The sequence below is a fragment of the Pseudonaja textilis genome, chromosome 1 (genome assembly GCF_049901715.1).
Source record: "Pseudonaja textilis isolate UNSWEBS1 chromosome 1, rPseTex1.2, whole genome shotgun sequence".
NCBI lineage: Eukaryota > Metazoa > Chordata > Lepidosauria > Squamata > Elapidae > Pseudonaja > Pseudonaja textilis.
The window spans coordinates 157,122,450-157,148,101 of NC_141990.1; the positions used below are offsets into that span (position 1 = coordinate 157,122,450).

Here is a 25,652-nt window from a genome sequence, read left to right on the forward strand (position 1 = left end):
AACCTTGAGCCAGTGAGACTCAAAGTGGTGGTAGTTGGCAAAGTTAGCCTGCAATACTGCATTCTAACCATTGCACCAGCCCTATCTGACTATTGAAGTTTCATTAGCAACAAACCTGTGAAATTATAGAGTGGTCTTAACCAGTCCATCTTGCTCAACTTTTGCATGCATTTGGATTATGTCTGTTGCTTAATTTGTGCATAAATTATGCTGTGGAGTAGAAACCAGAGCCCCATATTCAGCAGGAGGCCACTGAATGGCTGCTTCCTGTTGCAAATGTGCTCATACTCAAGGAGTAGAATCATAATCATTTGGAAGATAACGGGCATGATCGGCCTGAACCTTCCCCTCTTCTGCTAATACAATTAAAGGATGCAAGCAACACTAACTACCAAGTATTTAGTGTTTGGTTTGTGATTCAAAGAAGTTAAGAAATTATTGTTATGTCTTTATTGTCATAGGTGGTGGCTTTAGGAGAAGTCCCTGATGGGACAGTGGTCACAGTCATGGCTGGAAACGATGAAAATTATTCTGCAGAGCTGAGGAATGCCTCAGCTGTAATGAAGAATCAAGTGGCACGGTTTAATGACCTGAGATTCGTTGGCAGAAGTGGAAGAGGTAAATAATTTCATTATAGATTTGTTAAACCAACAACTGAAAGCACAGTCAAGACCTAAAATGGCATCCATTAACTATTAATCCACTACTATTAAACTTTCATTTATAAGTTATATGTAGGCTGCAACATTCTTTAACTAGGCTTGGTCACCTACTACAGGATTGTTTTCCTATGGATGGAGGATGGGTGTGTGTGAGTGTGTGTTATATGAATGTAAGGAAGGAAGGAAAAGAGGAAAGAAGAGAGGAAGAAAGGAAAAATCTGGATTTTGAGGGGCGATTGCTTTCTGATATCAGCAAATGAGTTGAGGAAAGGAAGCATGATGGTATTTCTCTTTTAGTACACAGTTCGCTTTGCAATTTTTCACTTCTGATGAGGGAAAAAAATCTGTTGCCAGATTCAAGGACAGTTAGGTAGTCTTAGTGGATTCAGGGAATTCTTCTCAAGTAAACATGCATAGGATTACAGTCTTAATAATAACAGTATTTCCTGGTTCTAGTAGAAGAATTATCATATATTTTCCAATTTTAGTATTGGGTGCTGGTGTGTTTATAAACAGTCTCCTCTGGTTTTGACGTAACTGACTTTTTGTGAGTCCATTCAAAGTACTTTCTAAATAAGTTGTGAGCAGAGAAGTTACCCTGCTTTTCTCTGTCAACTTTTTTTTCCAATTTGATGAAAGAGAATTTAATCCAGACATTCTTTCAAGGGAGGTTAGGAAGTTGAATGTTCTAAAGGTGGTAGTGTGATTCTTTTGCATTTATTTAATTATGAGGAGGCCAAGGGATGCATATCTGTGATTGTGTGAACATACTCTTCTTTGTCAGCCATTTGCAGCTTCCATGGCTTCCCGGTCTTCAATTCAATTCTAAGGGAAAACTTCATAAGGTATCACAAGCCTTCAATGGGTCTTTCTCAGAAAAGGTTGTCTCTGAAAACCACTAAAGGGATGTTAATTAAACCCATTTGTAAAGATGTTATGCCTAGATTTGAGCAGCTATATAAATGGGTTAAATAAATACACACAGCATTCTTCTCCATGTCATGTTCTCATTTACTGTAGCTGGAAATCCAGAAGGAAGCATAGAAGGAGGCAGAAACAAAACTGAGGATTCTGGTGGATAGCCAGACAAAAAATATGTTTGCAGGTATCACATAGGTGAGAATAGGGGAAAATGTCGAGTACCTATCTTATTTTTGTACTGAATATACAAAACAAATGTATATAGCTGTCCATTTCAGTGGTTACAATACTGATTTAATGAGTTAGTCATTGCTCTTACCAAAGAGTACCATCAACCCCAATCTTGCTTTTATACCAATAAGACTCTATTTGGAATTCTGCTACTTGCATGAGAAATGAAGATAATAGCTAAGCGGAGAACTCAAAATAAGCAAACAAAACCCTTAAAGGCAGCAACACCTGCTCACCACATTGCATTAGTTGTAAATAAAATTTTGGCTCAAGTTAAAATTTACTCCACAGCACTTCCTGAAGCAGGGATAGCAGTGCAAAGCTCAAGGTAAAGAAAACCTTGCTAGATTCGGCATTTGCCATTTCTCTGGAAATAGGAGGTAAGAGCTGATTACAAATTTAAGTATAATAGACAAGTTTGAGGGTACCATCCAAAAAGATAAGATGGCCTGGTAACCTTGTGCTTCTGAGGAAGGCTATTTTAGCATAGTGTTTACACTTGAACTCAGAACACAAGGAACTCTGGGTCTAATCCTGTGTCCTGGCCTGCCTTAAAAGACTCCAAACTTCCTTGGTTGAATAAAAGCAAAACAAAACAAAACCAGTTGCAGGAAAACAGAAACCTCAGTACTTTCTGGCAATGTAATTAACACAAATGGAAATCTGGGAACAAAGGCAGGACTGTCCACAATCAGAATTTCAACCAGTATCTTAATTCTTTCACTCAGATTGTGAAGTGTTGCTGTTGTTCTAACTTCTAGCTGAAAATTTTACTTTTAAGAATGTGGTCAATACTTTATGCGTATCCAGGCTGATTTCAATTCTGAATGATAAAATGCAACTTCAAAGATAATACAACTTAATTTAAAAAAAGACCACTGGATAAAAAGGAAAGGCCTTATACTTTTTACAAGATTTTAATAACATTTTGATATTACATTTTTATTTGTCTTTATGTTGATTGATTATACTTGAAAGATCTATGGCTTGTAAAAAGAAGTATGGTGGTTCCATCATATAATTATTGCTGAAAACAAACATAAATATGATGGAACATGTGTGTTTCAAAATTCAATGGAAGGAAAAGTTTATCCCTCTCTCTCTCCCTCCCTCCCTATCTTCTTTAACTGTCACAAAGGAAATGAAATGAGTAATTAGAGAATCATTGTAATTATTCCCCACATTTACATTTCATCAGTGAGAAGTTTACTCAGATCAATATGAGTAAAATCTAGAAAAAGTGATGATGTACTTTAGAAACTGTTCAACATAGTTATTCAAAGAACTTCAAAGGAAAGCAAAGGGTATATGCACAGTTTTCCTACATTAGCTTTCCATGTTTTGGCTACTTTCCCAAATATCAATTTTTATATTGAAAAAAGAAGTAAAAAAGAATAAAAAAGAAAGAAAGAAGGAGGGAAAGAAAGAAAGAAAGAAAGAAAGAAAGAAAGAAAGAAAGAAAGAAAGAAAGAAAGAAAGAAAGAAAGAAAGAAAGAAAGAAAGAAAAGGGGGGGGGAGACAGACTTAACTGCTTGCAGACTTTTCACGCATGGAAGATGAAGAAAGCTTCTTTTGATGAAGTGTAATTATGTCCAAACAGAGCTGACCCCTCCTCCTCTATTCCTTATGATCTTAACAGAAGAAAGTAGGGTATTTCCTTTGAAGCAGCTGGGATTTGGTAGAGGATCCGAAATGCTAGCTGCATTTGCTGCCAGAGGCAGGATGGAGAAATTGGTCCAGACTTGTCTCTCAGACACAGAGCAGAGAAAAAGAAAGAAAAGAGTTATCTTGAAGGATTTTTATGATACTGCTTAAAATAGCAGGAAAGGAAACAGTAGTAGCAAACAGGAGCTCATATGAACTACACAGAGCAAGAATGTTCTTGGCTAAGTCGACACTGTATCTGGTCTGTGGTAGCCTTGTAGCCAAGGTCCAGGTAACACTACTGAAACATACATGCAGATAAGAATCAGACAAGGTCAAACATGAGAATTGACACCGACTGAATAACTTTGTTCTGGCAATCACAGACCAGATTGCTTTGAAAAAAACATCTCCCGTTTTTAAGGACCAGGCCCAAAGGACTCTCTGCTGCTTTCACTTGACTCAAAGAGGGCTTTAAGAAGAGTCAACTTCTAGGAAGGAACCACTGCAAGTCACACAAACTCTGAAAATAGAAACATGTTCATGTTTTTGTTTTCCTATTTTGGTGGAAGTGGAATGTCCACACTTATTTTATGTGTTTCTAATTTTACTTCTTTCTTTTTCATTGAAGTCAGTCTAACTTATCAGTCGGCTTGCTGGGCTGTCTGTGGTCTCCCATATGTTCCTTGTTTATCATGACTTCATCATTTCTCTAACCTCACATGAAATCCTCTTCTGCATTTTTATCTAATCTGGCTGTGCAAATGCTTAGAAAAGCCTGCTCAGCAGTTTACCTACTACCCTGTGCCATCACTAACTTCTCTAATCACTTTATCCGCTTTCAATTGCCTGATCTGGTCTTTTGAAGCATATGAATAGTTGCAGAAGGAGAGAGGAAATAGGAAGGCAGTCAGAGGAGTTGGCAAATTCCATAAGACATTTCCAGTCATGTGTTATTTCCTGTCCTCAAAGGAAAACATTTTCCCCATAGTTACTTATCAATACACAGAAATGCACCCCTCCCTTTATTCCAGTTATCTCTTTCTTATATTAGATTTTCATATTACTTTTAATTATGCTGTAATCCAATATTATTTACTTCCATCCATTATTATTTACTTATTATACTTCAATTCAGGGAACATATCTACAGGCCGTTTTAGATGTACAACCATTCATTTAGTGACTGAAGTTACAACAGCACTGAAAAAAGGGACTTATGACCGTTTTTCACACGACGGTTGCAGAATCCCCATGGTCATATGATCAAAAGTTGGATGCTTGGCTAATGTGATGACCCATAGTCTCTCAAAATAACCCAAAACCCAAAACATATATTAAAGTCCGGTAAAGCCTTCAACTTAACTTCACTGTTTTGTTAGGCACAGTTTAAAGTCACAAAAGTAAATAATCAGGCAAAAAGAAAACCCAAACAAACTGCACTGACGAGAGTTCCGAAGCAAGCCAAGATAATTAATCATACATTCTAGGAAGATAACCGAGGAGAGTCCATGGGAAGAACGCCAGCAAAGATAAACCTCTTTCAAAGAAAACATTAAACTTTGACTCCAGCAATTCTAACTGCGCAGTTGCAAACTTATATACATAGCTCCCACCTGCAAGCCACGAGGAGGATCATGGTAATCTCCTCCTGAGTAGACCTCGCTTTTCCCTGATCCTCTCCTCCCTGTGTGACCTAGGATGGATAGGGGATGGGCCTGGATCCTCCTCTGACTGCTCAGCCGGCCTCTGCCCTTCCCCAGCCTCCTCCGTGGAGGAGCCACACTCCCACTCCCTGTTGGCTGTTCCTCAGTCTCCACCAGGGATATGACAGCTAATGACAAGTATTTATAGCAGTTGCAGTGCCCCAGGGTTATATCATCACCTTTTGCAACCTTCTGACAAGCAAAGTCAATGGGGAAGAAGAAAGATTCACTTAAAAACCACGTTACTAACTTAACAACTGCAGTAATTCACTTACTAAAGTTTTCAACATCCCTTTTAGCTGACCCTAAGCAGAATGTTCTCAACATCTTTCTACATGCTTTTGTTTGTTTGTTGTGAAACGGAGCACTATTCAAAATGTTCAGAGTGACAATATTTTGATTCTTAAACACTTGAGCCATTCTCCATATTTATTTTCCATTAAGTCCCTCCCAAAGAATGATGGCACTCAAGGCTGGTGTTTTGCTTTGCAGTAAGTGACCTTTCCAATTAGTAATTGACAGGCACCAGGAAAGACATCGACAGGCTTATTAAAATTAGAATATATATTACTGCAACAAAGGAGACATTTTCCAACTTGGTTATTTTGAAGTTGTGGGATACATGCATGCAAAACTTTTAAGATCAGAGTACTCAGACCTTAATCATCGCTCTGCATGGAAAGTGATATATATGCTAAGGAACTTTCTATCTTATCTAATGTCAGTTAACTATGTCAATGACAAAGGGTGAATAATACAGATATTTTCTAAAGCAGTTTTATATCCTAGGCACGGATATTAAATCCCTAAAAGGAATCATTTGCTTTCAGAAATAACATTTAATGTCTCGAAGGAAAGCAGGAAGGTCTGGTGGTAAAACAACATTGTCATGATCCACAATTTTTAAAACCCCGGTGATTTTGAGGATTAATGCTCTTGAAATGGTGCCGTGCTTCTCTCTGTCTAGTTCATGCTTTTTATTTGTAGGTGTTTTATATAACCCAAGAATCTTAAGTTGTGAAAAATTCATTCTGGGAAGTTGGGGAAACATTGGCTCCTCTTTTTGCTCCCATTTTGGTTTTTAATTGTTCTTCCCATCTCAAAGGAATGGAAGGGAAAACGGGACAGACAAGTTCGATGATTGGTCTAAAATCCCTATGGAACGATGGGTGGAGGGACTATTTTCCAGCTTTGGCAAGTACCACTCCTGGTAGCTGATTTGAAAAAAGGCCTCTATAATCAGATTACCCCTTTGTTAGAAATCTGTGCTTGACACTGTCCCAAGGGTTGTAGAATTGTTTTTTTTTTTAAGTATTTTGATGTGGTAGAATATAATAAAAGCACACCAAGTATCTTCCTCTTATAGCTTAATTAAACAGATTTTCTTGTAGTTCCCCACAGATCCTGAAATCTGAACACAGGCTTCTTTGGCTTCATATTGACCAGTTCAGATATATCCTCAAGAAGCATCTGCATTATTTTAGTGCCATATACTATGGGGGGGGGGTATTCATTTCTAGAATTGATTAGTTACATTCTGTACTCTGAAAATATTTGAAATGATGCAGAAAGGTACTGCTATAAAGAATAAGGTACGTTAAAATTAATACAGTCTAAAAAAAAGGAAAACACTTGAATTAAGTCAGAGATCAGGAATAGAAAGGCAAATCAGTTAAAATAACTGTTTTCTGCCTTTTTCAAATGAAAGTGAGAGCTGACTTCTTTGCTGTTATATTATGTATTTTTTAAAGTTCTCAACGGCCTCCCTTCCCTCTGAGTAGATTTTACGATATAAACTGTGCCAGGGGTGGGATTCAACTGGAGTTACTACCGGTTCAGTGATTACACTGCACGTGTGTGTAAAAAAAACCTTAAGCTGTGGCACCTGGACAGCTGATAGGCGCTGCGTGCGGGTGCGCAGCATTTGAAAAGCCACTTTTCCCCTGCTTTTTCAACCTCAGCTGTGCCGTGCAAAGCAGCTGAGGTTGAAAAAGCAGAAAATAAAGGACAGGAAAAAGCCCAGGCGGGCGGGTGGGCCAAAGAGCAGCTGACAACAGAACCGGTTCTGTGTCTGCTGCTCTTCAGAGCTATCGGCTCTACAGAGCCAGGCAGAACCGGTAGCATACCACCCCTGAACTGTACTGTAATAGTCAGATGGATTGCCTGAGCAAGTCAGCTTGCACTGAGAACAAGCAGGCCTTCTCTTTGTGTGTGACTGTTACATTGGAAGCTTACTATTACATTCTCTCTTTTTTGGACTAACGTTTCTCCAAATGTTCTGAAACCACATGGGTGATAATAAATGATGTGACAGGAAGGTTTGAAAGCTGAATGAGACAGCAACAGCCCTGTTTTGTATTACACATGCGGGTGCCTTTGCACACCCACACATACCCCACTCAGTCACACTTCCTGTTTTGTATTAGACTTTGAAATAATACATTACATTTAGTGCTGCTACATTTTCTTAACATGTTGTGTTTTCATTAATACTCTTGGAGTTCCATAAAGTGGGATGGAATAGGTAGAAGACCAAAGTCCCTAGATGGCTGGGTTTTTTTAAAAAAAAGATCTTTTAAAGATTCTGGTAAAGCAGGAGGCAAAGTGAGCCATAAGCCATGAGATAGCTGACTGTTGCATTGAGTCACTGTTGCACGCCCACCTCTTCCTGTCTTGAAACAGTTTGCAGTTTTGACTATCTGAAATGATTAACAATTGCATATCTCACTGATTAGAGCTGTCAGTGACTCGCAAAACAAAGGCCACAGACTTCCCTGGGTGAAAATTCGGTCTATTCTCTGTAGGCTGTTTTCCATTTCCCAACACTTGTAGAGTTGCAGGGCACCACATCCATCTTAACTGCAGAATTTCTATTATGGTAATTGGGATTTTCAGTGGAACATACATTTTATGCATTTAAAGCACAATCTCACCCTGGGCAGATAGTTTCTTTAAGATTTAATAGCTGGAAAATGGTCCAGGGAAAGGGGGACCATCTCTCATTTTCTTTGTGAATTATATCATTAGCCTCCTGTTACCACAGGCATATTGAACATAAGGAATCCCTGGCGCTCTGTTATGGCTCCCAGAAGTAATATATATTAGTTCTCTGTATTATGATAAAGTCAAATTAAATGATAAAACCATGTGAGGTCAAATGCAAAAACAGCACATTCCTTTCAGTTAAACAGCAGGAGAAAGAGAAATTCTCCTCGATTGAGCAGATCTCCCTTGTAGTAAGTGCTGGAGTAGAATTTGGCTTTCTGTGGAAGGCAAATTATATCAGTCCAGTTCATATGTCATGTCCTAACTAATAATAGTATGGCTTCTTCCCTATTGCTGCAGACATGCTGCAGATGTTCATGGCTGCTGCAATTCACACTATCTGTAGGAAGATCTCTTTAGTTATATTCATGAGACCCAGATCCAGACGTTGCTTGCTCTTCTCAATGGAAAGCTACTGTGCTATAGCATAGCATCCTGTGTACCCACAGAGTCACATGATCTCCATATTGGCTTTGAATCCTAAAGATGTAAGAATGCCTTTGGTGTTTGAATCGGACCTTCTCTTCAGGAAACAGTTACATCTTGTGGCTTTGCAAGCTGGTTTCTTTCAGCTAACAGCAAACCTAGGTCTTACTTCACTAGGAGTCTTTCCTCATTATCGCTGTTCTTCACTTTGAGTATCCACTTTATTACTTTGTTCCTCTAAGCATGTGCAGATAAGTGTGAATGTAATTGACATCGTATGTATTCACTTAGTCCATTGAATTCTATAGTTAAAATAACAGATCATTTGCATGTGAAATTTGTGCCTAATATACATATATAGTTCTGTATATCCTACTTGTAATCTTCTCTAACGTTTCCTCAATGAAACTGGTCTGTTAGATTATATTTTTGTGTATGCAACATATCCAAGTAGGCATTATTTAGGACTGAATTTTGCAGTTGAAAATGCTGAATATTAATTATATATAATTTATTGCTGGGTGTTTCTCTTTAGAACCTGTCCTTTTTAATTCTTTTCTATTTTTAAAGATACTAATATTCTCTCTATTTTTTTTCTGACTGAAACAAAATTGAATTGAATTCAGTTAAGTTTACAATTACCGTATTTTTTCAGACTATAAGACACTCCAGACTAAAAGATGTACCTAGCTTTTGGGAAGGGGGAAAAAAAAATTGCCTCTGCCTCTCAGCAATTTGCCTCCTTGCAGCAAACAGCCTGTTTCAGCTTCAGCACAATCTGATTTAGCACCAGCAGCTGATTGGCGGTTGGATCAGCCTCCCGGAATAACACTGATCAGCTGTTCCAGGCTGTGGGGATCACTGCAGCCCATCAACGTTAGTGCCATCCATTGGCACTGCCACCTATCACCACCTCCACATGCCCCACTTTTGGCCTCCGTGAGTCCTGTTTTCAGCCCATTCCAGGTGGCTGGACGCAGAAAATGGGGTGCGCAAAAGTCAAAAATGGGATGCACGGAGCCGAAAATGGAGCACGTGGAGGTGACAATCGGTGGCAGCACCAATGGGTGGCGGTGATTCCCCACAGCCTGGAACAGCTGATCGGTGGTATTCCAGAAGGCAGATTAAACCACCAATCAGCTGCTCATGCTAAATCAAGCTGTGCTGAAGCTGATCAGACTGTTTGCTGTTTATTGCAAGGAGGCAAATTGCTGGGAGGCAGAGGCCAGCGGGTGGGGGCCAGCAGGTGGGCGGTGCTTCAGCAACATTTGCTCTATAGGATGCACAGACATTTCCATCCACTTTTTTTTGTGGGGGGATGGGAGTGCATCTTATAGTCCAAAAAATACCATACTTTTTAAAATTAAGACTGTGATTGAGGTAGATCTTTTACATCAAGGAAGCTTCCCATGCCCAGTCTTCTTTTCTTTTCTTGATGCAGAGCTCTGAAGAACTGAACAGTTATTCATTATTTTAGTGGCTTTAGAAACATATTGGCCTGTTGCAGATTTTGCTTTTCCATAGCTTTAGGTATAAGTGTTACAGGGCTCTTAGCTGTTGTGGTTAGTTTGTATGGATATTTATTTATAGCAATAACACTTAGACTTATATACTGCTTCACAGTGTTTTACAGCCCTTTCTAAGCAATTTACAGAGTCAGCATATTGCCGCCAACAATCTGGGTCCTCATTTTACCAACCTCAGAAGGATGGAAGGCTGAGTCAACCTTGAGCCAGTGAGGTTCAAACTGCCAAACTGTTGGCAGCCGGCAGTCAGCAGAAGTAGCCTGTAGTATTGTGTTCTAATCACTGTGCCACCACGGCTCTTATGTTTTATATGTGGTAATACTATCCCAGTTTTTCTCTGAAAGGTCGAGGAAACATACATACTGTGTTCTTCTACAAGAAGACCAATCTAGATATCTAATGCATCTAGATATCTAATGCCTTCTGTGTTCCTTGCTTATTTTTCTTTGAGGCCCTGTGATGTGAGCCACAATACTCTAGAAATACATGCATGCTGCCTATTGAGAGAATTCTACTCTTAGGTGACTTATTCAGCATTCTTAGTTCTACAGGTAGAGCCATGTTCCATCCTACACTTTTCTATCTGCCACTGTGGACAGGGCCTGTGAAAAGACTAAATTCTGTTCACATCTTAGCTGACGTCTTCTATTTAATTTCTGTGACTGACTCACCTAGACGCTAGTATACATTATAGCATTAAAATGATGATCTGAACATGTCCTGAAAGCAAATATTACTTACAAGCAGTTTGCTCTTCAAGCAAAAATGTCCATTTCTTGAAGAAGATATTTCTTGTAATTATTGCCGCTATCTCATGATCTGATATAAAAGTTCAATTTTTTAAATTTGTGATACTCAGCTGAATTTCACAATTAGTGAGGAGGGCAGATACATATTTTTTTTTGCTCCATTCCAATTTAACCTTTCATGAATATTTTTATTTTTTTTTAGATTTCATGCACACATTTCTATAGTAATTACTATTTTTTTTCTCCCTTTTTTTTAAACAGGGAAAAGTTTTACTCTAACAATAACTGTCCTTACAAATCCTCCTCAAGTTGCTACATATCACAGAGCTATAAAAGTGACAGTAGATGGACCAAGGGAACCACGGAGTAAGTACTATGTTCTCTATTTGTGATCTAGAGTACAGTATAGATAATCTGTGAAATAAATAGCTATAATTTGCTTTCAGTATTTATTTACCTCAAACATCCAGCCTTGTTTCTCAAGTCTTGAGCCTTGGGGCAGATTGCTGTAGTATGCAAGTATAGAGTGAGTGTAAGTAAGCAATCCAGGAATGATTTTTTTCATTTTTGATTATTTCTTTGGTGTCTCATGAATTTTAGTCTGAAGTTATGGGTTAACTTGTCTTTTAGTTTCTGAAATAAAAACTACATGCATGATTTTCCTCACAGTTTGATACTTGAATGAAGTGGTACTTGTGGAGTTCAGACTAGTTTTTCTCTACTAGATCATCTTTCTAGGAGATTTCTCCACTGTGAATATAATTTGTCAAAATCATCTGAGCCTTTCATCACAATAGAGTTAATAATACAAACTGTTACAAATATTTTTTTTCTTCTCAAGTTTTGTAAATCATCCTAAACAATCTAGAAGTGTAAACCTGATTTCCAGTTTTCTATTGACTTCAGTAAGATATGGAAATTGCATTTTGTATCTCATATCTGAAGGTTCAGGTTAAATATTCATAATATTCTATTCACATTGTCTCAAACTACTAAGTGGGCTTTTGTTTCAGTATAAGATCCATATGATAATATGTCTTTGGTTATCTGTATAGTTGAAAGTGCCAATTTTCAAGATCTGAATGAGCATGCTCAAGGTTTTGTAAGGAAGTAGTATTCAGGCATATGGGGAAAAAAGAGAACATCCTAATTTGTTACTTAAGAATTTTTGCCCTCTTAAAAAGAGGGCAAAAAGCCTATTTTCACCTTAATCTTACCACCCTGAAAAATCTCAAATTCTCAGCACAGAATCTGTGTTCACCACCAAAATAATTACAAAGCACCTGGAGCAGATAGCACAACAAGGTATTACAAAAATCCCAAGAACATAACATATAATTTATATTTTCTCCATATATTGGCTATTTGGGTTTATATTTGATTTATACTTTATAAAAAATATTAGGCTCAATATCTCTTCCTTGTCCCATCCCTCCACTCATCCGTTATGTGCTGGTTTTGGTACTTCTTTCCCATTGGTCCTAATCCAGAGATTAGGTTTCTGAACCACAGCCAACAAGCTCATCAATTTTGAGTATTTCTATCCAAATTTAGAGCTACAGCCACCAAAAAGCAAGTTACAAAAGATTCCCACAATAAGATCTCATTTGTGCATAGCAGAGGCCTCCCACCTTGGCAACTTTAAGACTTGTAGACTTCAACTCCCAGAAGTCTACAAGTCTTAAAATTGACAAAGCTGGCTGAGCAAAGCTGGCTGAGCAAAGCTGGCTGAGGAATTCTGGGAGTTGCAGTCCACAAGTCTTAAAGTTGCCAAGGTTGGCGACCCTTGGTGTATAGTATCTAAGTAAAAAATGATGTAGTTTCCTTATAGTGCTATGATTAATCAAAACACATTCTTGCTCTAACTCTTGAACTTTCTATGGTCACTTCTGGGAAGCCAGTGAGCCCTCTAGGGTAAGGTAATTGTTACTTTTTCCCAGTGTGCATATCTTGCCTCAATCCTGTCATATTTTGAGCAGGTGACAGATTAAATATTTCATATAAAATGTATAATAAAAAAGCATATTAACAAGGCTCCTAAGTATAACTAAAAGCCAAAAACATGTTCAAACAAAGCATCTTTAACAAGTTTGTTAAAGATAAGAAGGGTTGGGACTAATTGTAAATATCAGTCTGTAACTGATGATGAACAATTGATTGAAATTGAAATAATCCACTATAGTACTTTTGGACCAGTCAATTGTGCCAATTATGTTTCTGGGGAACATAACTGAAAACCTGTGTGAAATGTTTTCTCTGTGAAAACCTGTTTCTTGTCCATACTCCACTTGTCCAAACTCAAGAGCTGATCATCATTCAGTCCAAGTTTTTTTTCTTTCTTGCAGGTAGTTAATGGGTAGAAAACAGGGGTTTTTTTAAAACTAAATTTTACATTGCTTTCAGGGTACAGCCCTCATAAAGTGATTTTCACTATCTACTACATATAAATAATGAAAATGACAAAGCATGAACAAAAAACTATTAATCAAAACAACGCAAGCCAAGATATAGGGATATATAGTAAAAATCTCAGTCTAGCAAATCTCAAACTTAGTGGATACATAAAATAAATTAACCAAATCTGAAAATAACAGAAACATTAGCTTTCAGAATCTTTACTATTTTAAGGAGACTAAAGGTTGGAAGCTTGTATCTACAAGTTGGTGATACATTAACATATCTCCAAATGAGTCCCCTTAGTGATTTCACATACATTAATAACACAGGAGGCAAAATGGAATTTCCATACCCAGAAACCATGGTATAAATTTCAGAAGCACCATCTTCTCCCCTCCAGCTAAACACCCAGGATTGGAAATGCTTTAGCACCTGGGGATTGTACAGATGGATACCATGGTTTCCTTGACACTAACAGTCACTAGGGAATTTATGAAAGCCAAAAAAATTAGTTCTCCATCAAGGCAGGCTCACATAGCCAAGCTGAAATGGATCTACACAATTAGCCTCTTTGAAGATTAGCCACTTGACCAATTCTATGGAGTTCAAAATCCATCGAATCTAAATTATTATTTTTTGTCAGAAATTGTTTCATTATTTCTATTATTAGCACAGAGGGAATGATCTCATTCCTTATTGCAGTATTCACCACCTCTGAAACCCCTTTTCAGATCACCTGGTTTATGCAGCATAATGCTCAAGGAAGTAAGGCCAGTTCCTTAGTGTACAGAAATTGAAAGTATATTGGCCAACCAATGGTTACGATAAACCCATAGAGTTGCTCAGTCAGAGTTTTCTTCTGGCAAGGTTTCTGAACCCAATATTTTGGCCTGTTGCACACCTACATTTCACTTTTAGTAAAGAAGGGAACAGATCACAAGCTATTATCATAGAATGAAAATGGATCAACTGGGGAAGTTCTGTATACTAATTCTTTCCAAGTCCAAAGTTTTGGAAAGACCTATGAGATCCACATAAGATCAAAAACAGCTATTATTAAGATCATTTGATTTTTTTAATGTTCAACCAGGCAAAAGAATATAAAAGGGAAAAGGCTTGGCTAAATTGTTATGGTATTTGTAACAGCTAGATCTCTTGTGTGACTCAATATTGTAGCTAGCAGCCTATTTAGTAGGGTGGAAACTGGCTGTCTGGAAGAGAGTAGGACACAGAGAGTGATTGTTCCTGTCTTTCCTTTGGATGGAGTTCCAGGAAAAACAGTAGAATATGAAGACTTAAAAGTGACTTACTCACAAGTTGGGTGCATGCTAATCTTAACAATACTTTACTGACCTTGGAAGCTTCTTATAGCTAGTTAGTGCACTACTTCTTTCCTTTTTGGTTTATTGTACTGTATGGTTGAGCAGGTAGTGTGTTTCTGCTTCCGTTGTATATAATATGCACATTCCTTCAGGAATAAAAATGTACTTGCAAGACAATGAGCTTTTTTATGACAGTGGTTTGGTCATGTTCCAGTCATTGTTGTACATTGTGCTTTTTGATGTGCACAGTCAGACCTGGTTAATCCATCCTGGTTTATCTGTCTGCCTTTGTCTTTCAAAAAAATTAATAATCAGGACCATTTATAAGGAAAATATCTTGATAAGACAATCTTAAATCCTTCTTTTCGGTGCTAATTAAAAACTGAAGTTGTTTGATGAAGTATGCTTGTATTTAAGTTAGAGATTAACTATTATTTGAAGAATAACCACATTAATAAAAATGTGAATTCTTCTAAGAGAATCATTTCAGTCATTTGCTTGCCTTTGATGAATAAATGATGGTAAGATCAGTTCTATTTTCTGAAGTATTGCAGAAGAGCAATCCAGTTGCTATTTCTCCTTATTGTTATCCTTGTTTTTTTCTAATTAACAATGAAGAACTATTGGAAACTCTTATTTTCTCAGTAAGTATAAAGTTTGCTTGCCCGTGTAAAGTCTGTTTTTATCATATAGCACAAGGCTTTCCTGTTTACTTCATTAATCTCTGCTAAATCTACTGCTATTGAAAAAGGCTCTTCTCTAACATGCAACTGCTAGCATTTTATTGACTCTGAAAGAATGTTGTCCCTTGTGGAACACTAACAATTTTTGACATCTGGAATTAATTTATTTCTTCCCATTTGGAAGTCTGCATGGTTATTCTGATATACCTTTGAAACGGGAAATTTCTAAACAGGCAAAGCAATTTCTGAATGTGGGGAAAAGTTAATTTGGCCATCAGAGCAACATGTGGTAGCCCAGCATGGAGGAAATATTTCAACAAAAAGATTTCCACGTGTAAAATATTGCTAGGAATATTATGTGCCAAGTAATACATCCTTCCATATGAAGAAAAAAAATGTACAATGACCCTGGAACTCCTGGCATAAAGCATCTTTCCACCTACAAAAGGCTACATTTTGAGCTTTAGAATTTCTTGAAAGATATGCTTTGGGTAGCAAATCAATTCCCCTAAGTTTCACAATTGTAAAGAACTGGCTTATTCTCAAAATAGCTAGATATATGTTTTAAAGAATGAAAAAAAAACCAAAATATAACATTATATTTAATAAGGCTCTGGTTGATCTGTTTGTACCAGTAGAGGAAAAAATAATGACTACAATAGACCTTTAGCCTATCTAATTTATCTAATAATTAAGTTTTATTAATAGGAACTTCTAGATCCTTCCTTCCCATGATTGAATATATCTGAGTTAGAGATATGGTGTGGATGACAAAGGGGATCTCCATATTTTACCCAGCTTCTTAAAATACCCAATTTCACTTTTTAATCAAGTTCTGAGTTAGAGATCTGGGCAAATGTGGATATCCTGTAAGTGTGGGCCAATAACTACCATAGAACAAATCCAGTGAATTAAATATGTGAATTCAATCGCTATAAAAAGAGATTATTATTATCTTCTGGATTCCTTTTTTCTAATTAGCATTTTGTGTTCTCATTCTTTCTTTCATTTTTCATTCAGTCTGGTATGGTCTGAACAACCTAGCTGAATTTTTAGTTTTCTTCTAAACTTCCTTTTTAATGAAATGTCTCAAGAATTGTTTGGGTTGATTCAGCTTGAATAAACTACTGTTTAAACCTCCATCTGGGATAACAATAATATATAAGAAAACCCAGTACATTGTGTCAACAAATGATAGTTTAAAGAAAAAAAAATTACTGAAACAATTTAAAAACATGATCCAACTTGGACAAGAATCATTTCATACCTCCGCAGAAGGTTTTAACATTCCCATCTAAATACTTTGTGGAGAAATATGCTAAAATTTCATTTCCTCCTGAGAATTCTAAGACTAATTTGCATCGTAAATTGGTAATTAATCATAGCAATAAATTAGTTCAACTGGCACCAACAAAACAAAACTAGGTGTATGAGGCTAATTATCAAGACTCTTTAACTAGGAATTCAGATAACACACATGTATCAACACAGGTCCTCTCTGCCAGGACCTGCGTTTATTTTACTCGGATGTCTGAAGCGTGTTATCCTATTCCTCATTCTTGCTCTCTCTTTCCCTGGCAGCTGAGCCAGGGCTTGTCACATCACAAACAACTTCTTAATATACACATCTGGCGTTGGCAGTTGGACCAACTTCATAAGAGCACATGATCATCATTCATTACAAGATTAAAAAATACCCCATGGCATCATTGATGTTTTTAAACTTTGATCTTTTGCCGTTGTGATTCATCACAGTTATAAAACTCCTCTTTAAAGAAATACAGAGGATGACTTATTAGAACCTTCATTCTAAGTAGCATAAACATAAAGTTGTGCACATCTTTACAGAATGTCAGTTCCCTGGGCTGCCAGCTTATCATTTTAAGACATGACATCATGCTGAACATCATGAATTTGTAAGACTTGTTTATAAGAAATAAACTTTGACCTTTTCTTGGCAAGTACAGGGAAGAAAACAAATGTTCTGTGATTTTCACTGGTAAATGGGAACAGCAGCTCTGAATGTTCATAGATTAGTTGCAGGTTCAGAGGTATGCATTACTTGAAGTTGCAGTTGTTTATCTTGGAAAATTTTCCCTGAATTTTTAGATTCTTTGAAATAATCATTTCACACAACTGCATGCTCTTTTAATTTCTGTATTGTATGGCTGTTAATGATATTAATACTGTATATGCATCTAAAATGATACAGGTGTACACCTAACTTGTAGTGAGTGAATTCCAGTGGATATATATTATGGAGAACTACTATTAGTTGCAACATCCAGCTGCATGTGGGCTATAAAACTCAGCTGTCTGTATAATATGAGAAATGCTAATATGCAAGCTCAGAAAGCTAAAAGAGAATTGAAAACACCTGTCTTTTGGTTGACAGTTACTTATATGAGCAAATTTCATTTTCTACTTCTGTACAAGAAATTTGGAAGCAAAAGATGACTTCTGTATCATCTACAGGTTTATGGTCTGCTTTATTTATTGCTTTGTAGCTTTATGTTTAGCAGTTGCATTTCAGGGATTTTTTTTTTTTTGCTTCCTCTGATTTTCTGTGGAAAAGATGAGCATCCCGAAAAGAAGTGGAGAAGGCATTTTTTTACAAGTTTAAGGCAATATTTAGATAACATGGCGGGTTTTCATCTCAGACAATAGTACATTTCTGGATTTCGTGAAAAACAGCATAATAGAGTTGAAAAGGATCTTGGAGGTCTTCTAGTCCAACCCCCTGCTTAGGCAGGAAACCCTATACAATTTCAGACAAATAGTTGTCCAATCTTTTCTTAAAAACTTTCAGTGTTGGAGCATTAGCAACTTCTGGAGGCAAGTTGTACCACTGATTAATTGTTCTAACTGTCAGGAAATTTCTCCTTAGTTCTAGGTTGCTTCTCTCCTTGATTAGTTTCCATCCATTGCTTCCTGTCCTGCCTTCTGATGCTTTGGAGGATAGCTTGACCCCCTCTTCTTTGTGGCAGCCCCTAAGATATTGGAACGCTGCTATTATGTCACCCCCAGAGACTAGTCTTTCTTTTCATTAGACGTACCCAATTCTAGCAACCGTTCGTTATATGTTTTAACTTCCAGTCCCCTAATCATCTTTGTTGCTCTTCTCTGCACTCTTTCTAGAGTTTCAACATCTTTTTTACAATGTGGCGATCAAAACTGGATGCAGTATTCCAAGTGTGGCCTTACCAAGGCATTATAAAGTGGTATTAACACTTCATGTGATCTTGTTTTTATTCCTGTGTTAATGCAGCCTAGAACTGTGTCGGGTTTTTTTGACAGCTACTGGCTGTCAGTGTTTATCCACTAGGACTCCAAGATCCCTCATAGTTACTACTATTGAGCCAGGTACCTATAGAGTATAGAATGAATGAAAAAGTACAGTAGAATAAAAAATAAAAAATTATTAATAGAATAGCAGCAGAAATAATATGTATGCCTATTTCCTTGTCTCTTTCCAACTGTCCACAATTAAGCAAGGTAATTCCTCCTTTCCAAAATTCTTGCTAATCACACACTCATTTTATTTTTCTCTCCATTTCTGGCTTCTCCCATATACAGTCCAGTACTGTTCACTGGCCAGTTATTTAGAAGGCCTGTGGAATGCTTTTGAAATAGGTGCTCAGGATAACATATCCACCACCTCTTTTCAAACAGTTAATGCAGCAGGATTATTTCAAGGCTTGTGTGAATGCTCTCATGTGTATTCATAAGTGTATGTATGCCTGTGATGGTGAACCTATGGCACACGTGCCACAGATGGCACGCAGAGCCATTTGTGCCAGCACATAAGCTGCAAGCAAACTTATCTCACTGCACATGTGCGTGCCTTCCAGCTGATTTTCGGCCAGTTTGAGGCTTTTTCAGCCTTTCAAAGGCTTTGAGGAAGGGTTCTGCAGGCTTCTGCAGGCTGAAAACTAGGCCCGTTTTGTCACTTCCTGTTTTTTCGAAAATACCAGAAATGACAAAACAGGGCTAGTTTTCGGCCTGCAAAGCCTGCAAAAGCCTTCCTCAACCTTTGGGAGGCCGAAAAAGGCCTCAAACCGGCAAAAAATCAGCTGTGAGGCACAGTTCAGGTAACGGGGCGGCTGGGTGGGTGGGTGGGGATTGTGTGGGCATGTGTAGGGGGCATGGGGGGGTGGGCATTGCCTTCTAGGTGCTGGCACACAAGCGCGGGCATGCAAGCGCGCACACAATTTTTGGCACAGGAGCCCCAAAAGGTTAGCCACCACTGGTGTATGCACTACCCCTCAGCTCTCTTTTTTTTCTTTTTGGAGGCAGCTGAGAACAACTTTCAAAGCAGCCATTCACTTCTGGCAAACGAGGTGGCTGCCTTCATAATTGAGTAATAAGAGTTTAATGTGTGCTAGTGCACTTTCCAAAATCCTTTTTTTTAAAGGCTTTGTGATTACCCTAATATGTAGCCAGCGTTGAGGACTATACTTACTCCTTTGTTTTTGTTTTGATGCTTTCAAATTATTATTGACTTTTGGTGACTGCCTAGGCAAGTCTCCACAATTTTCTTGGCAGGTTTACAAAAATGGTTTGCCCTTGTTTCCTTTTTAGGGCTGAGAGAGAGTGACTGGCTCAAGATCACCCATCTAACTTTGTGCTCAAGGTGGGATTAGAACTCACATTTTCTAGCCAAGTACCGTAACCTAATCTGGGTCCCTGCTTCATTTTACATGTAATTTTATCTTTTATGGGCAAAAATTGATGCAAATGGTGGGCTTCTATGTAGTTGCCACTTATTGAGTGCTTCATTCACAAAGTCACTGGGGATGCTGGCAAGAAATAGCAAATTGTGATCATGTAACATTGCCCTTAAAGACCACAGTGGAATTGATGTTGTAAGTCCAGCATGATTCCACGACATTTCATTTAATGCCCACATTACTTAGTAATGGAGTTGTTGGTCCCCGCTGCAGTCAGCAAATGGGGACTCCCTGTATTGATATTTACTAATAACTTTATTCACCATGTCTATTTTAGGGTTATTGCCGTGGGCCCCAGCTTGGTGCCTATCCAAATTATGGCTTAGTATTTGAGATGATGAGGTGGACTGATATTTTTCTCTTGAAATATTGAATGAAAGCTAATATTTTTAAATGTAATCCCAAAAGTTAGTTCAGTATTGGGAGGTTTTCCAGCTACATTTTAATGGACAAAGAAAAGTTTACACTGGCAAAGGACACTGCACCAAAAAAAAAAAAAAAAAAAGGAATGCTGTGAGAGTCTCAAATGCGCATTCTGTCCTCTTTCAGATTTGTAGAACTACCTGGCTCTTCCCATTGTTTAGCTCTGCCGAATCCAACATGCTCTTTTATTGTTAGACAAACACACACACACACACATGAACAATTATTAATACTGTGATTCAGTACAATGTAGTGTGTAATATTATTATTATTAAAAACACCATGGATTACCTGCTATTTTTAAAGTAAAGTTGTATCATACAGCATTGTAAAGCTACTACAACTACTTTTCATCAGCAAAAGGCAAATTTATCTCCATGATCTTGCAGCATATATTATGTCCCATTTCTTCATGTTCCCAGCCTGCTATTGCAGGTGGATGATGCAGAGGAGCTACAGAAACTACATACATATATATTAGCTGCTAAGCATTCTATGATGTTTTAAAAAATATTATTGTTAAACTCGTTCCTAAATAAGACTTAATATTCAGGAAGGAAAATATTGAGTCTTTTAAATGTGTGATGAAATCCAAATGTGTTATCCTGTAGTGAAGTTTTGGGAAAAAAAACATCCAGTTATGTCTCTTGATAGTCAAATCTCTGAATATGATCTCAAACCATTAAATACATCCATAAACTGATGGACATAATTTTTTTTTTTTTGGAGCATTTTAAAGAAAAATGACACGGAGGAAGAAAAAGGGAAAGAGGCAAAAAAGGAAAAATAAAACACAAAGTGACTAAAGAGAGAATTTCATACATCACACAGTATTTATTGTAACAATTTTGATAAGAAACCCAAATTTCTTATGTGACACAAATCCACGTATATATACTGTAGAATTATAACTCCAAAATGCAGAATTTCCAAATAGAATTAAATTCTGCATCAGATTTACTGTTAAAATGCAAAATTATTTTGGACATTGAGGAATATTTCCAGAACTTCATAATATATCCTTCTGCAGAAGGAACTATGCATATTTTCCAATAGGAAACTTAAATTATCCTTGTACAGTTATCATGCACCAAGCTAATTCAGTATATTTTGTGGTGTAAAGTTTAGTAATATTTAATAAAAGTAATAAAAAATAGGTTGGAAAGGAAATCCAGGTTTTAAAATGTATTTCATTCTATTATAAATATTTTCCATAATGGTTGAGTTTTAACAACATTGAACTGAGCATGGAAAAATGATCCCATCTGAAAGCTTATTCCACCCAAAGTTCATTTTTAGAAAATGAACTGTCCATTTAGCAGTAGTGAAGTAAAATACCAGCAGCAAAATATATTACACCTGTTTTAAGTATAACATTCAAAGTGAACATAATGTTTATCTTACAATACTTTCTCAACTGTTGCAAATCAAATATTATATACTGCATCCATTTAATTTTACAGTCTTTAACTTGTTTGATTTCTGAGTCATATAAGTGTCATAAGGCTCAGCAAATGCTCCAAATGTTTCTGAAGATTTTCAAATTCAGTTAAGTCTCTTAGTGTTCCACCTTATTTTTGCAGTGCTTTTAAAGTTATCCAGTTTGTATTCCTATCTGTATATGTTAAAACCAGTGGTGGTTCTGATCATTCCAAAGATACAGTCTCAAAAAATTCATCTTCGTCTCATTAATAATCAAACTTTTCAGTCCATGTGATTTATTGTGTCTCCACTGAAAAACTATTTAATAAATATTCTATAATAAGGCAAAAATAAAATGTTTGAGTCTCACCATAACATTTTCTTACACTTTTAGACTTTAGGAGATCCCAGAATCTTAACTTCTAATCAACACTTAATGAAAACTGAAGTTTTAACTTCAAAAAGCTTTTTTCTTACAGGTATTGACAAATCTGTGAATGAAGCTCCTGGTATGATTCAGATATTGAGTTTGATTTGTGTCATCGTTTTAAATTGATCTGGAAAATAAGTCAGTTCCATACTTTGATTTGAAATACTGAATCATGTTCTTTTGATTGGGTTTTCCCAATTCATTTTGAGAAATCTTTTGAGAAAGTCAACTTTCATTCAGAAATTCAAATTAATTAGCTTTGAATAAACTTTTGGAAAGAAAATATACAGCCATATGAGTTTCTTTCTTTCTCTATTTTTAGTTCATAGCACAGCATTTGTTAACTAAAATATAATATAAATTTGACACACCAGTAAATTATAAATCCCAATTTTAAATCTCACTCTATATCAATTGCCATCCTTAAATCCCTGTCTTCCTTATATGCAGAAGTATTTTATAGGATTATTATACAGGATACATTAGTGAATTATTCTACATGCATCAGGCAATCTACAAGTGGACATTAGTCCTATCTCCATTTTATCCATAATGTTTGGGTTTAAGCTTGAACACAAGCATTTACTGCAAAGAATATACACTTTGCCATTCTAAAGTCTTGGGGGAGAAATTCAGCAGATTGTCCAATAGACAAATTCATGCCATTTCCCATCTTCATATATTTGCTGCAAATTAGCAGCAGGTCTGAAAAAGATTTAGAATTAACAACAAACTCACCCATGTTTCAGAATAGCTCTCAGCTTAAAACATGGTTTCCTCCATCCCAAATGGGCAGGATTCCAATATAGACATTTAAGAATAAGAGGATATTTGAATAGGCAAGAATCATGTTTATAGGAGCATAATTAAAGAAAGCTACGTCTGCTTCCATTCTGCTTGACTGTCTTGAAATCAGTATTGTGGTCACCAGTGGTGTCTGTAGCAAACCGCAATGATGCCAAAGGGAAGTGTGTAAAATGACAACATCATGCACAGGTCATTTGCCCCTACCCAGGAACATGTGCCTGCTGCCCTTCTTTTCCCAGGCCCCAAACTCTTGGGGATAGCAACGTGCAGAATTCTCATAGCCAGAGGAAAAGGGCTTTTACTTAACTGTGACTGGCTTTATAGGATGTGGAATTACTATTCCATTTGATTCAGACATTCAAATTAATTATCTTTCAATAAAATTTGTGAAACAAAACGTTGCACAGCCGTTCAGCAAAAATGGCATGCAGAGTCCCAGTTATTGGGGATTTGTTATAATTCCAGACCTCAATGGGAGAACATGTTTTGCTGGGTTTAGTCAGGACCTTTACATGCCTTGGTTTATTGTTTCCTTGTGGGCAAGGAGGATAGTGAAGTTGTAGTGGCAGCTTTCCCAGAGGATTTCTAAGTGTTAAAATTTCATTTTTGGATGCACAATAACTTAAAAGACGTGCGTTTCTCACTATATTTCTTCAGTGAGGCAGATGAGAAGTATTGGCTTGTGGAATCACCACACAGGCCTTAAATCCCTTTCTTTACTTCTTTCCTCCCGCTCAGTTTAAATTTGGTTGGGGGCCAAGAAGGAAATGACACATCAAGAGGCATTTCTGTTGTGCAACACTTTGTGGCACTGATGTAAGGGAATCTCCTCTTCAGTTTAAACTTTCCTTGCCTAGCAGTCTTCATAGCAGTAATGAAGACACATGAGATGACAGGCTGAAGATCAAAACCTTAATATTTCATCTACAGAAATTACCACAGCAGTTGAAAATAAGCACAGTTCTCCTTGATTTGCCTTCTACCCCTTTTCACTCCCAACATATGTTTATTTAAACATATTTCCCATTGAGACAATACAGGTGAAACTCAAAAAATTAGAATATCATGCAAAAGTTCATTTATTGCAGTAATGCAACTTAAAAGGTGAACCTAATATATGAGATAGACTCATTACATGTAAAGCAAGATAGTTCAAGCCGTGATGTGTCATAATTGAGATGATTATGGCTTACAGCTCATGGAAAAACCCAAATCCACAATCTCAGAAAATTAGAATATTGTGAAAAGGTTCAATATTCTAGGCTCAAAGTGTCCCACTTTAATCAGCTAATTAAGCCATAACACCTGCAAAGGGTTCCTGAGCCTTTAAATGGTCTCTCAGTTTGGTTCAGTAGGAATCACAATCATGGGAAAGACTGCTGACCTGACAGTTGTGCAGAAAACCATCACTGACACCCTTCCTAAGGAGGGAAAGCCTTAAAAGGCAATTGCAAAAGAAGTTGGATGTTCCCAAAGTGCTGTATCAAAGCACATTAATAGAAAGTTATGTGGAAGGGAAAAGTATGGAAGAAAAAGGTGCCCAAGCAGCAGGGATGACCGCAGCCTGGAGAGGATTGTCAGGAAAAGGCCATTCAAAAGTGTTGGGGACTTTCACAAGCAGTGGACTGAGGCTGGAGTCAGTGCATCAAGAGCCACCACACAAAAACGGATCCTGGACATGGGCTTCAAAAGTTGTATTCCTCTTGTCAAGCCGCTTCTGAACAGCAATGTCAGAAGCATCTTACCTGGGCTAAAGAAAAACAGAACTGGTCTGTTGCTCAGTGGTCCAAATTCCTCTTTTCTGATGAGAGCAACTTTTGCATCTCATTTGGAAACCAAGGACCCAGAGTCTGGAGGAAGAATGGAGAGGCACACACTGCAAGATGCTTGAAGTCCAGTGTGAAGTTTCCACAGTCTGTGTTGATTTGGGGAGCCATGTTATCTGCTGGTGTTGGTCCACTGTGCTTCATTAAGTCCAGGGTCAACACAGCTGCCTACCAGGTGATTTTGGAGCTCTTCATGCTTCCTTCCTCAGATGAGCTTTATAGGGATGCTGACTTCATTTTCCAGCAGGACTTGGCACCTGCCCACACTGCCAAAAGCACCAAAACCTGGTTCAATGACCGTGGGATTACTGTTCTTGATTGGCCAGCAAACTCACCTGTCCTGAACTCCATGGAGGATCTATGGGGCATTGCCAAGAGAAAGATGAGAGACATGAGACTGAACAATGGAGAACAGCTGAAGGCCGCTATTGAAGCATCCCGGTCTTCCATAACACCTCAGCAGTGCCACAGGCTGATAGCTTCCATGCCATGCTGCGTTGAGGCAGTAATTGCTGCAAAAAGCGCCCAAACCAAGTACTGAGTACATATGTATGTTTATACTTTTCAGAGGTCTGATATTGTTCTATGTACAATCTTTGTTTTATTGATTGCATGTGATATTTTAATTTTCTGAGATTGGGGATTTGGGGTTTTCATGAGCTGTAAACCATAATCATCTCAATTATGACATATCACGGCTTG

General features: G+C 37.4%; 1 protein-coding gene across 9 annotated transcripts in view; it reads left to right on the top strand.

Annotated features, from left to right (window-relative positions):
* RUNX2 (RUNX family transcription factor 2) overlaps window positions 1-25,652 on the top strand; it is a 248,287-nt gene that overhangs the window by 79,264 nt on the left and 143,371 nt on the right. For 8 of the 9 annotated variants that reach the window (XM_087919389.1, XM_087919387.1, XM_087919388.1 and 5 more), the window contains 2 exons: window positions 462-618; window positions 11,172-11,276. In XM_087919389.1, the coding sequence (XP_087775515.1) occupies window positions 462-618; window positions 11,172-11,276 (262 nt within the window). The remainder of the gene's footprint in view (window positions 1-461; window positions 619-11,171; window positions 11,277-25,652) is intronic. The other variant, XM_087919386.1, reaches the window with a different exon arrangement.